At 41.4% G+C, this 12891-nt stretch overlaps 1 protein-coding gene across 19 annotated transcripts in view; it reads left to right on the top strand.

Moving 5' to 3' along the window:
* The first annotated feature begins 436 nt into the window (after positions 1 to 436).
* Positions 437 to 12891, top strand: part of WNK1 (WNK lysine deficient protein kinase 1) — a 136058-nt gene continuing 123603 nt past the window's right edge. For 9 of the 19 annotated variants that reach the window (XM_067756014.1, XM_067756024.1, XM_067756020.1 and 6 more), the window contains exon 1: positions 440 to 1352. In XM_067756014.1, coding sequence (XP_067612115.1) covers positions 573 to 1352 — 780 coding nt within the window. In that variant the 5' untranslated portion in view covers positions 440 to 572. Of the gene's footprint in view, positions 1353 to 12891 lie in introns of all 19 variants that reach the window. The other 10 variants (XM_067756013.1, XM_067756012.1, XM_067756011.1 and 7 more) reach the window with 5 other exon arrangements.

Raw genomic sequence — 12891 nt, 5'->3', positions numbered from 1 at the left:
GGGCGGGCGGCGAGGCCCGGGGCCGGGGGCCGCTCCTCCGCGTCGCGCGTCGGCCCCTCGCGTCGGGCGATGGGCGGCCTGTGAGGCCGTCCAGCAGGGCGGGGAGGAGGAGCGGCCACCCGCCTGGCCGCGAGCCCCGGCGCGGCCTCCCCTGCTTCCGCGCCGAGCAGCCGCCGCTCGGGGGTCCGCGCGCGCCGCCGCCTCAGGGCCCAGCCCGCCCCGTGCCGCGGCGGCGGCGGGCAGCCGGGCCGCCTCCGTCTGGACTCGGTGCGGGCCGCCGCGCCGCCCCCATGACCGCGCGCCCCCGCCGCTCCAGCCCGCCCGGCAGCCGCTTGCCGCACGATGGCTGCGGGCCGTGAGGCGCCAGCCCCCGTGCCTCCGCCCCGCCGCCGCCCCCGACCAGCGCGCCTCGAGAGCCGCAGCGGCCGCCGCAACCGGGCCCGCGGCCCCGCCTCCCGCTCGGGCCGCCGAGTCAGTGCTGAGTGAGGGGCCGTCGGCCCGCAGCCTCGCCGCCCCGGGCCGGCCCACTACTTCTGCGAATTCGAGCCGCCCGCCTCGCTCCCGCTCCCACCATGTCTGGCGGCGCCGCCGACCAGCAGAGCAGCGCGCCGGGCTCCCTGTTCCTCTCGCCGCCGGCGCCTCCCCCCAAGAATGGCTCCAGTTCGGACTCCTCGGTGGGAGAGAAACTGGGCGCCGCGGCGGCCGACGCCGGAGCCGGCAGGACGGAGGAGTACCGGCGTCGCCGCCACACCATGGACAAGGACAGCCGGGGGGCGGCCGCGACCACCACCACCGAGCACCGCTTCTTCCGCCGCAGCGTTATCTGCGACTCCAACGCCACGGCGCTGGAGCTGCCCGGCCTCCCGCTCCCGCTGCCCCAGACGAGCGCGGCCGCGGTGGTCCCGCAACGGAGCCCCCCGGAGCCCCAGCGCGAGGAGACCCTGACCCCCGCTGCCGCCCATGTGGCCCAGCAGCCGCCCGCCGCCGCCGCCGCCGCCGCCGCCGCCGCCGCCGCCGCCCCCGGGGAGCCGGTCGCCGCGGGCCCAGCCGCCGCCTCGGCCCCGGGCAGCGCTGGCAGAGACCGCCAGGTTGCCCAGCCCGGCCACGCGGGGAGCAAAGAGGAGCCCCCGTCGTCGAGAAGTGGCAGCGGCGGCGGCAGCGCCAAGGAACCCCAGGAGGAACGGAGCCAGCAGCAGGATGACATCGAAGAGCTGGAGACCAAGGCCGTGGGAATGTCCAATGATGGCCGCTTTCTCAAGTTTGACATCGAGATCGGCAGGGGCTCCTTTAAGACGGTCTACAAAGGTCTGGACACCGAAACCACCGTGGAGGTCGCCTGGTGTGAACTGCAGGTATGCCCCACCTACTTCTTTATTTCTCGGTGGTTTGGATCCCCGATTTGGCTCGGTTCGGCCAGTTTGCCGAGTTCGCCCTTTGCATGTCTTTCTCTGATTGTTTGCTCCGAAATGGGGGGAGCCCAGCTTTTGGAAGAGAAGCCAGAATTTGGGGCATGCACCTAGGTGTTTGGATAGGATAGGAGTTAGTATTGGTAGCCAAAGAGATGTGCTCCTAGGGAGGAGTGATGAAAGTCATCCTGATACAAACGCATTGCCTATTCGTCATTGTTTTACTCGTCTGGCAGGAAACGGAATTAGTGGGGAAGTTTTTGAGTTAGGAAAGTACAGTCTTCTTGCCTTGTGCTCCTCAGGGGGTCTGCAGTGATGAGCTGCTGGTGTGTTAGATGCGTGTTTCCGTTCCTGAGATCAGGCTGTCCTTTTAGATTAAGAACGACCTTGTTCCTGACTGACTTTCCTTTGGATATATCTTAGTTGGTGATCACACAAGCATTTAATAAACTATAAGAAAGGCTTCCTTCTCTGGATAAATAGTTTGGGACTAGAAAGTTATAGTAAGTGGTTGATACAGTTTCACCTAATGGTGCATAAACCTTGTGATAGCTAGCAGTGATCTGACGTTGTTAATTAAAACTAGTATGTCTTCAGCCCATTCACTATACTGTGGGTAGTACAGGAGCTTATGTAAAATTGTATATGTGCTTTGAGAGTCGTAATGTCATTATCGTTGTTTTAACTTTGTTGTAAAAAGTTTTTAAGCCAGACTTTCCCAGGAGTACAAAGGAGTCACAAAGCTTCCTTTTTCACCTCTCTGGGAGGTTTTCATGATGTAAATGAAATGATTTTCATGGTGTGTCATCCTGGTTGACAAGGATATTCTAGGTTTAAGTAGCTGGGTTTGGGCTACTTGTTGCTTGACCTGTAGCAGCTTGATTGAATGTTGTCCTCACCTGGAAGTGAACATACATAGATTATTGGAAGAAGCAGAGTCGAACTGAATGAAAAAGCCACTTACATTATACATGAAAAATGCCAGTATCCATATTCTTCTTGCCAAGAAAATGGACCAAGCTGAATTAGGGTATGAAAGTACCTGAGTGATCTGGGAATTTATCTATTATCCATGAACTAATATGTTAACACTTAACCCTTTGAATGTCACCTTCCAAATGACCAAGGCCATATCAAGTGTGAAGGGAAATTAACATGTGGAAGGAAGTAAACTTCAAAACTGACAGGTTTTTTTGGAATGTAATTTCTTAAGTTTTATAGTTAGTGATATAGAACTTCTAAGGCACTGTGAAATAAAACCTACTCAATTTTATAGTGTTTTAGAGTTGGGAAGGTGGCAGACCTTTTTTTAAAAAAAATTGTGAAACTATAACTTTATTCTGGTTGGTCAGTCATACTCAAAAACTTATGTCTGATTTCTTTTGGTTTACAGGCGGACACCTGTTTCTTTTTTGTACCTCAGGTGCTTATTGCTACTGATCCTGGATTTTATTCTTCTATAGTTTCATGTTTGAATAGGTGCTTTTTAACAGTTTTTTTTTTTCCCTTAATTAGTTACCTTACTCTCTTAAGACTAGACCCAAGTAAATGTTGAGCACCTTATGGATGCAATGTGTGTGTTTTCCTTTTTTGTCACTTGGAATTTTCTGATAGTTTATTATCCTGAAACTAATGATACAGTGGGGAAGAAAACCTCAATTTGTCTAACGTCAGAATAAGAATTTTGTCTAAGCTTCTCAGTTTTTCCTAGAACTGATGACTTTTTAGATTTTTGTTCTCTACCTAGGCATGGTCATGGTTAAACGAAAGAATATCTGCTATCCTTACATATAATAATGTCGCCATATTATTTTTACGTTAGTTCAGGGTTTGGCTGGAGAACCAAATGAATCCTAGTTCATTTGTTTGGTACCCTGGTTTGGAACCTTCCATATATGTCATTTGACCCTACTTCTACAATTTTTCATTTTGGTTTTTAAAATGTGATTATCTTAGCCCCAGGATCCTTTATAGCAGTAGTTGGACAGTGTTTATGATTTTTTGGCCAGAACTTTTGCCTAATAACCTATTCAGTAGGTTAATGTTTGGGTTTTTGTCTTTGGATCTAAACTGAAGGACAAGCCAAGGGATTACTAAATCACTGGGAAAAAAGGAAAGCTTTTTTTCACTAAATGTATAGTTATTAATATGCATATTTTTCTGTAGGAGGACTGGAGAAATATTGTGTTCAGTTGTCGAGTTAAAAATCTTGTGTATTAAAACTGGAAGAGATCTTAGGTTATTCTGCCCAGCTGCTTATTTGATAAATAAAGAACCTGAAGTCATAGAGCAGGTAAATGACTTGCTTGGGTTGATAAAGAACGGAAATTAAACTGGTTGGGATTCTAATAATTTGAGAAATGTTAAAGCATTTGTAATACAGTAGATGGTTAATTAGTAAATCTCAAATGAAGCTGTTCTGTTTTGGCGTGGAAGTTACTGTCAGATTTTTGGAGAAATCCTATCCTGTAACCATGGCAAATTCCAGACTTCTGATTTGGGTGTTGATTTTATCACTTCAAATGGAGAAATAAATAGGCTTTTTGGGGTGGAGAATGGGTGAGTGTGGTATACAAGTCAAATTTGTTTCAATCAAGCTTATTTTTAGAGTCACAATATGCATAGTTACTTAGTAAAACAAATATTGACTCTTAATAAATAATATGTAGGTAATACTTTGATACCACAGGATTTTAAGAGATAACAGATCTTTTAAGATGAAAATTTCTTTACCTGGTTTTATTAGGTAGGCTGTGCTTTAATTTTACTTCTCTGTTGGCTTGGTCAGAAAATGTTATTGCTGGACTTTGCAGAATTTACGTTGCATTTTTAGGAAGGGTTCTTCTTTGCTTTTTGTTTTAAAGAAACATAGCATAGTTTGCTTGAAGAAAACATGGAAATTCAAGAATGGTTGCTCTACTCTAAGCACTTTTCTCCCCATGCTACTTCTAAATACTGAGTTCACTTGATAAATTGATGAGATTGTTTCCAGACCTACCTGAAAGGAGAGGTCAAATCATAAATTTTGATTAAGCTCCAAAATACTTATAGTCTATTTTTCTCTGGCTTTTCGCAAGTTAAGACTCATATCTCATCATGAGTATATGATATTAATGTTTTATGAAAAGTTTGTCAGTGCTGCAGAAATTGGATGTGGTTCTGTGGTTAAGAAACCATAACATTTCTTTGCTATAGTTCTTAAAATAATTCATTGAACTGTATCTTCCCATTTGAACATTGAGGATTTTTCTTACCTGTATTTTTTAAATTTGTGCCACATTTCTTTTTTTTTAGGAACCTGCAGTAACTCTTAGTTTCAGGAACTGAATTTCAGGGAATAGTCTTTGGAGTTTTTCTTGTTTGTTTTTAAATTCTCCGAGTCACTGATTTTTGGAGTATGGGCAGAATTCAGGTAACTCAAGGGTAGCTGCTGTGCAAATTAAAGAATGATTGGTGACTTGTTTGAAGTAATCCTTTGTCCCTTCTAAACAGGACCGAATAGAATTAAGGACAGGATAATTTTGGGTAGGTAAGATTTAATTTAAAATATATGTAGATTTATTGCATATATTTTAAATTATTATTATGATTTATTGAAAAAGAATTACATTTAGGTTTTTTTTTTTTAATGATATAGTTAGTTCTTAAGTCTTAAGAGCTTAAATGTTTTCCTTTTCTCTTATTTACCTTTAATATCACAGTTGTTTCTAGTGTAAGAACTTGGAAAGAGAGATTTTCTTTTGGGTTTGTTTTTTTTTTTTTTTTTTTTTTTGCGTTACGCCGGCCTCTCACTGTTGTGGCCTCTCCCATTGCGGATCACAGGCTCCAGATGCGCAGGCTCAGTGGCCATGGCTCACGGGCCCAGCCGCTCCGCGGCATGTGGGATCTTCCCGGACCGGGGCACGAACTCGTGTCCCCTGCATCGGCAGGCGGACTCTCAACCACTGTGCCACCAGGGAAGCCCTTTTGATTTGTTTTTGATGACCATTTTTTAAATATAGATTGATTGATTGATTGATTGATGGCTGCGTTGGGTTTTCATTGCTACACATTGGCTTTCTCTGGTTGCAGTGATCGGGGACTGCTCTTTGTTTTGGTGCGGTGGCTTCTCTTGTTGCAGAGCACGGGCTCTAGGCACGTGGGCTTCAGTAGTTGTGGCTCACAGGCTCAGTAGTTGTGGTTCATGGGCTCTAGAGCACCGGCTCAGTAGTTGTGGCTCATGGGCTCTAGAGCGCAGGCTCAGTAGTTGTGGCATACGGGCTTAGCTGCTCTGTGGCATGTGGGATCTTCCCAGACCAGGGCTTGAACCTGAGTCCCCTGCATTGGCAGGCAGATTCTTAACCACTGCGCCACCAGGGATGCCCAAGAGATTGTTTTTGTGTAAAACAAATTGGGAATCTTTTGTTGCCTGGTGACTCAGTTCACTCTTTGACATTTGGATGCTAGTGCAAGATCCTGGTCATTTGAAAGTCACCCTAGTTATTAATCCCTGTGGAAACGTTCATCTAAAACGGGGCTCTCATTTTCAGAAGTCATCTTAAACCTGTTATTTGTGTTTTCTGGTAACTTCTAAATTTTTTAGATAAAGCTGTAAAAACAGCAAGAGTGGTTATGTTCAAATTAAAATTTCTGAAAATGTTCATATACTAGGGAAAAATTCACTATAATTAGTTATCAGGTTTTGCTGTACCAGTTCTTTATATTTACTTATTGTTAGCATCTTGCATTTTGCTTGGTCCCGTGTTTAAAATAAGTCAATCAAGTGTGCAGGAATAGGTGAGACTTAGCATGACCTGAATTTGGAGAAGGCACTATTTTTCTGCATTATAACACAGTGATTAAGAACTTAAAATGCCTGACTTTCAATTCAGATCCTGGCTCAGTTAATGATTGTGTAACCTTGGGTAAACTTCTGTGCTAGTTTATTATCTGTAAAATGGAATGTAATAAGAGCACTTATTTTACAGAGTTGTTGTGATGATTAAATGAATTAGTATATATAAAAAACATTTAGGACAGAGCCTGGCACATAAATATTAACTGTGATGATGCAGCATCTTTTTTAGGCTATCTTTGAGGGTACTGATGAAAATTTTGATTTGTTTACATTTATGCTTGAAAAATGTAGCAGAACTCTTACTTTGGCTACCATACTTATCGGAGAAATGTTGGAGTTGAACATGGTGTCATCAGTGTTTTCAAATTCCTTAGCTTTAGCTGTCCTCTGACTAACTTTCTAATTTCATGACCTGTCACCTTCCCAAATGGCAGCCTTTCTGAATTACTAGTTTCCCGAATTTACTAGGATCTTTCCTCTTGGGATCATTCTTATACTTTTCTTCACATTGATTAAAAATCATGTACATTCTTTGTCTACTCCACTAATCTTTGGGGTTTTTGAAGATATAAGTATCGATAGATGCTCAATATACTTTGATAAATATTAAGTTTTTTCTGTTATTAGAAATAGTTGTAGATCTCGGGGTTGTTTCATCCATATTCCTTGCCTTTCATTGGTCCACAGCAGATTTTCTAATCTTGTATTTGGAGATTGACTCTGGTATAATACAACACTGTATAACGGAAACCGACTCAAAGGCAGAAAACTTTGTTACCCAATTACCTGACCCTGAGTAAGGAACTTAATCTGTAACACTGATTTATTAGTAACATGTCTTACTGACTTCACAGGATTGTTGAGAAGCAACTGAAATACTATGTGAAGGTACTTTGAAAAATGTAAACGATGATTCTTTTAAAAAAATCCATTTGAAGGCTCTAAGTTATCATTTGTTACAAATTAATTATTTTAAACTTCTTAGTTAAAGTTGGGTTTTAGGAGCTTTTTGTTCTGTCAGTTTAGGGATTTTATTATATCTTAAGGAGGGGAGTAGTTTTTCAGACTGAAGAGAAATTGCCAGAAGCTTTTCTTAAGAGTGTTTTTATTTGGAAGAGGACTATGCCTTTGACAGGTGGCAGGCTTAATTTTGTGTGTGGCTTTAAAAAGATTGGTTATTGGGCTTCCCCGGTGGCGCAGTGGTTTGGAGTCCGCCTGCCAATGCAGGGGACACGGGTTCGTGCCCTGGTCTGGGAGGATCCCACATGCCGCGGAGCGGCTGGGCCCGTGGGCCATGGCCGCTGAGCCTGTGTGTCTGGAGCCTGTGCTCCGCAATGGGAGAGGCCACGGCAGTGAGGGGCCCTCGTACCGCAAAAAAAAAAAAAAAAAAAAAGATTGGTTATTGATATGTTCTGCAGAAGAGGAGAAACTTTAGTATTTGCTTGGTTTTGTGGTTGACTTAATTGATTGTATAATGTCCACCTTAATTTGTATTAATTTAGACTTTTCAGGTGGGCGTTCATAAAGAATTTAGTTTTTGATGTTGTGACTTGAGTCTTGGCATTACAAGATTGACATATTAAATGTGCTGTGCTACATTAATTGCTTAATGATTTTTAGAAAAGAATCATCAGATAAGCTGTTTGTCACCACAAGCAAATACAGTTTTCCCTGGAATTTAAGAAATCTTAAGAAACGTAAGAGTTTAAGAATAATTTAAGAAAGTGTTTGGAAATCTACTTGGTATAATCGTCATATTCGGGTTAGTTAAGTAAAACCACTGTTTCTGTAGATGCCTTTTGTGCAGGCAGGGTTCAGCTTCTCAGTGACAGATGATCTGTGTTTTGGTCATTATGTACATGGTGAATGGTTTTGTGTTAATCAAACACTAATATATAAACCAAACAGTGAGAGGTGAAGCAAATTAGTGAATCAAATAATTATTGATGTACACATTTCCTCTATTAGTCGATAGAAGTAAACAGGTTGTTTGGGATAATGATAGGATCATCTTCATGGCTAATAGTTTTGAGCTAAATAACATGATATGCAGTCGCCCTCCATATCTGCAGGTTCCGCATCCACAGGTTCAACCAACTGTAGATAGAAAATATTCAGGAAAAAGAAATGCCAGAAAGTTCCAAAAAGCAAAAGTTGAATTTGCTGCACTTGTAGCAACTGTGTGCATAGCACTTACATCGTGTTCACAACTATTTATATTAGCATTCACATTGTGTTAGGTATTATAAATAATCTAGAGATGATTTAAAGTATACAGGAGGATGTGTATAAGTTATATGCAAACACAGCACTGTTTTATAGAAGGGACTTGAGCGTCCGTGGATTTTGGTATCCATGGGGTGGGGGTTGGAGAGCATCCCTGGAACTAGTCCCTGGTGGACACTGAGGGATGACTGTATTCATCTCTTTGTGGATATCCTTTTTACTTGGACTGGTAGATCATTGTGGATTAAGGTAAGTTTGGGAAATACAGCATATCATCTCTTTAACATGCTGAAGAGTTCCTAGACATTATCATATTTACGTGCTCTTCCAACTGTCCTCACACCCTTCCCACACAAATGCTCAACTGTAGGTGGTGGAGAGAATTTTAAGCAGAGAAGTTAATTGGCAGATTTGCGTAGTAGTAATTGTGGAGAATGGATTTAAGGAGTACGAGGGATGTGTAGAGTTTAGTTTTATGTGTGGGTATGAGATTTCTAGGGCCTGAACTAGGACAGTAATAGAGGAGTGGAATCTTTAAATATTTAGTAGATAAAATATGCAGAGTTTAGTGATTAAGTGGAGTTTGGAGGAAAAATGAAGCATGGGTAAGAGGATGGGTGGGGATAGTGATGGTTCTGTCAACTGAGGGAGGGCATAAGAAAGGAGTTTTGTTTTTTTGAGAGGGGAAGGGGTATGAAGATGTATTCAGTTTGACATGTTGACTTTGAGATACTTGTGAAACCTCCAGGAAGTTCAGCCAGGCTGTTGGATACATTCATGAAGCTCAAATAATGGGTCTGAGGTAGAAATAGAGGCTGTTTATATTAGTCACAGCTGAAATAATGGAAGTAAATGGAATCATCTAAGGAGAGGATATATATGAAGAGAGAAGTAGAGGAAGAGACAGGGGAGAATAATGGGCCTAGGGCAAAATGGGAATAATTGATGGATGGGCAAAGGAAAAAGGAGCCCAGGGGTTAGGCTAAGTAGAACACTAGGAGAATGGTAATATCAAGGGAATAAAATTCCAGGAAGGAATATAGCAGAGAAGTCCAATTGGCATAGTAGTAGTTGTGGATAATGGATGTTAGAAGGCATAGAAAAAAAGTGTAGAGATTAGTTTAGGCAGTTGAAGTTGTTTATTGCATTTGGCTATTAAGTCATTAACCAGCAACATTCAAGATTATCTACATGAGAGGGGAGGTTGCATAAGGGAGGAGCACATAAGTAGATGTATAAGTCTCTGCTAATATCCTAGATTTCTGGGCTGGTCACTGTCACTAAATTTCTCTATCTATAAAGCCTTAGGTGGCTATTTAAATTTAAATTAATTAAAATGAAATAAAAACTTTAAACTTAATCCTTCAGTTGTACTGGCCACATTTCAAGTGGTCAGAAGCCATGTGTGGCTACCATACTGGATGGCACATATAGAACATTTCCATCATGGCAGAAGGTTCTGTTGGAATGTGCTGTATCTAGATCGTGTGTTAAGTTGTGCTTTAAAAAAGAAATAGCTTTATTGAGATATAATTCACACCACGAAGAACATACAGTGTGGTGGTGCTTTTATAACTGAAGTGTTAAATATTTTTAAAAAATGTATTCTCTATTAATAATAAAATAGTACTTCCTTTTTTGGAAAAGATATACAAAGGATGTTACCACAAACTCACATATACATGCAGAATTAACAAAAATTAACATTATGTCACATTTGCTCCAGATATTTGGTGATCTTAACAGTTTCAGAAGAGTGGAAACTTTGCAGTGGGTTTAAAGAGTGGCGGAGGGAGGTTAAGAAGTAGAGACAAAAATAGTAGGCCATTTCTTTAGACAAGTTTGAACAAATACGGGGCAAGAAAGATTAGGTAAGTAGAAGGCGTGATCAAGGATGACGTGGATAGATAGATGATCAAGGAAAGGTCTAAAAAGTTGAAGCATTGAAATATAATATTTTGTCTGCTTTCTCTGCTTCAGTATCTATCGTAAGTGTCTATTCTAAGCCAGTTACTGTTTTAGTTTTGGTTATTCTTTATGAATGGTTAAATTCAATCTAAAGAGTTTTCATACTTCATATGCCATTTATCAACTAGTTTCCAGAATACTCAGTCGTTGGGAGTGATGTGCTGATTCTTAAACAGTTTGTTTCTCTCCTGGCATTAATGCTACCTTTGCGTATTAGTCCTGTGATACATACTTTATTAGTGGAGCATCTAAAATGACCATCTTTGTGTGTCACTTGAGGAAACAGATCTCCATTACGAGAAAGATTCTTAATTATTATGCTGTTTCTAGGATGTGGTCAAAGTGGACTTGTTTTACAACAAAAAGCCTAAAAACTGCATATACTTTCTTCAGCCCTTGTCTTTTTTTTTAAATTTGTTTATTTTATTTATTTATTATTTTTGGCTGCGTTGGTTCTTCGTTGCTGTGCGCAGGCTTTCTCTAGTTGAGGCGAGTGGGGACTGCTCTTCGTTGCGTTGCGCGGGCTTCTCATTGCAGTGGCTTCTCTTGTTGCGGAGCACGGGCTCTAGGCGTGCGGGCTTCAGCAGTTGTGGCTCGCGGGCTTCAGTGGTTGTGGCTCGCGGGCTCTAAAGCGCAGGCTCAGTAGTTGTGGCACACAGGCTTACTTGCTCCACGGCATGTGGGATCTTCCTGGACCAGGGCTTGAACCCATGTCCCCTGCAATGGCAGGCGGATTCTTAACCACTGCGCCACCAGGGAAGCCCTAGCCCTTGTCTTTTTGAAGAGTGTTCCTTGCTAATTAATCTGAAAAGTATTAATAATTACTAATACTTACTTACCTAATAGGACTTTTTTTTTCTTGTGACAGGCACAGTACTATGCCCATATCATATTTTTTGTTATTTTCACAACAACAGTACAAGGCAGATATGTTCTTACTTTTTATTTGGGGAAGCTAACTCAGGTTTAATAACTTGTTTAAGATCACATGGCCTATCTGAGTCCTTGTTTTTTCCACTGCAAAATACTTCAGTTAAACCAGGAAGAAGTTTGAGTTCTAGTGGAATTCTAAGTCCTTTTGCTCTGTTTAGCAATTATAATTTGTCGTTGAGCAACATGTACCTTTTATACTTTGAGTTCATGAAATAACTCTCCACTTCAGTGGCCTTTTAGCTAGTGTACATATATAGATGCTATAAGGAGGGAGATGGCGTGTTTGTTTTATTAACTTCTTGGTGTGTCCAAGGTTTTTTAGATGCTATTTACATTGGTTATTTACATTGGATATAGAATGTTCAGTTTATTTATTTTTATTAGTTTTATTTATTTGGCCACTCAACATGCGGGATCCTAGTTCCCAGACCAGGGATGGAACCCGCGCCCCCTGCAGTGGAAGCATGAAGTCTTAACCACCGGACCACCAGGGAGGTCCCTAGAATGTTCTGTTCAGACTTAAATCTTTAAGGAGAAGGAATATTATTTCTAGTGTTCTATGTGTATCAAATTTCTACCTAATAGAGACAAATTGAATGGTTATAGTGTTAGTGGGATTTTGGTCAGTGGTCTTTAGATGACTTCTGTGTATACAGATTGTTCATATTCAAGTTTTACATTGTTAGTAATAATTAATTGGACTTACAAATTCCTAAAATTGTATCAATGCTACCTTTTACTCACCAGGAAAGCAGACTTAAGGATATTGGATCTACAATGAATAGATCAACATGTTAATTGCTATAATTTCCATAGGACTTAGTTTTATTTACTTTGGAGATTGAGGTTATAGTTTGTAGCTTTAGTTCTTTTTTTTTTTTTTTGTAGCTTTAGTTCTTGATACTGACAGTATGAATTGACTTTTTTCCCTGATTTTTTTTTTTTAATCTTACCTCTTTTTCCTTCTCTTCACTGTTTACTTTGACATTTTATATATACTATTGGGAAGTATTTGCCTCTCTTGTTTCTATGAACTCCAAATAGAAATCTTGTATAAATTACATAATTATGTTTTGAAATCCTCTGGAATGTTTAATTTATTCAGCATTGTTATGGAAATAAGATGTTACCTCATCTCCAGTAAGATTTCCTGGTAAGTTAAATTTTCTTCTCCAAGTAACAAGACTTTGTATTAAGTTTGGTAATACTCTTAAAGTGCATTAGTGGTATTTGCTTATATACCTACCCACCAGCACAGAATAATAAGCATATCAACCCATAGGCCTGGATTCCTGGATATTCTTTAGGCTAAAATGGTTCTTTGAAGTCAGACAATCCTATACCATTACACCAGGGGTAACCATACTTAACGCACACAAGATGTCACCTCAAAATATGACAGATTTACAGAATATTACTGTTGTGGTTAGAGTAGCTGGGCCTCTAAGGGTTTTCAGCTTCAGCTACACACTGTGCAAATCACCCCTCCCTCTTTCATCCCCAGGCATAGGGTTAGATTTT

The sequence above is a fragment of the Pseudorca crassidens genome, chromosome 11, assembly GCF_039906515.1.
Source record: "Pseudorca crassidens isolate mPseCra1 chromosome 11, mPseCra1.hap1, whole genome shotgun sequence".
NCBI classification, from domain to species: Eukaryota; Metazoa; Chordata; class Mammalia; order Artiodactyla; family Delphinidae; genus Pseudorca; species Pseudorca crassidens.
The sequence above is the reverse complement of the archived record's forward strand: the minus strand, read 5'-3'. Positions and strand labels throughout refer to the sequence as shown.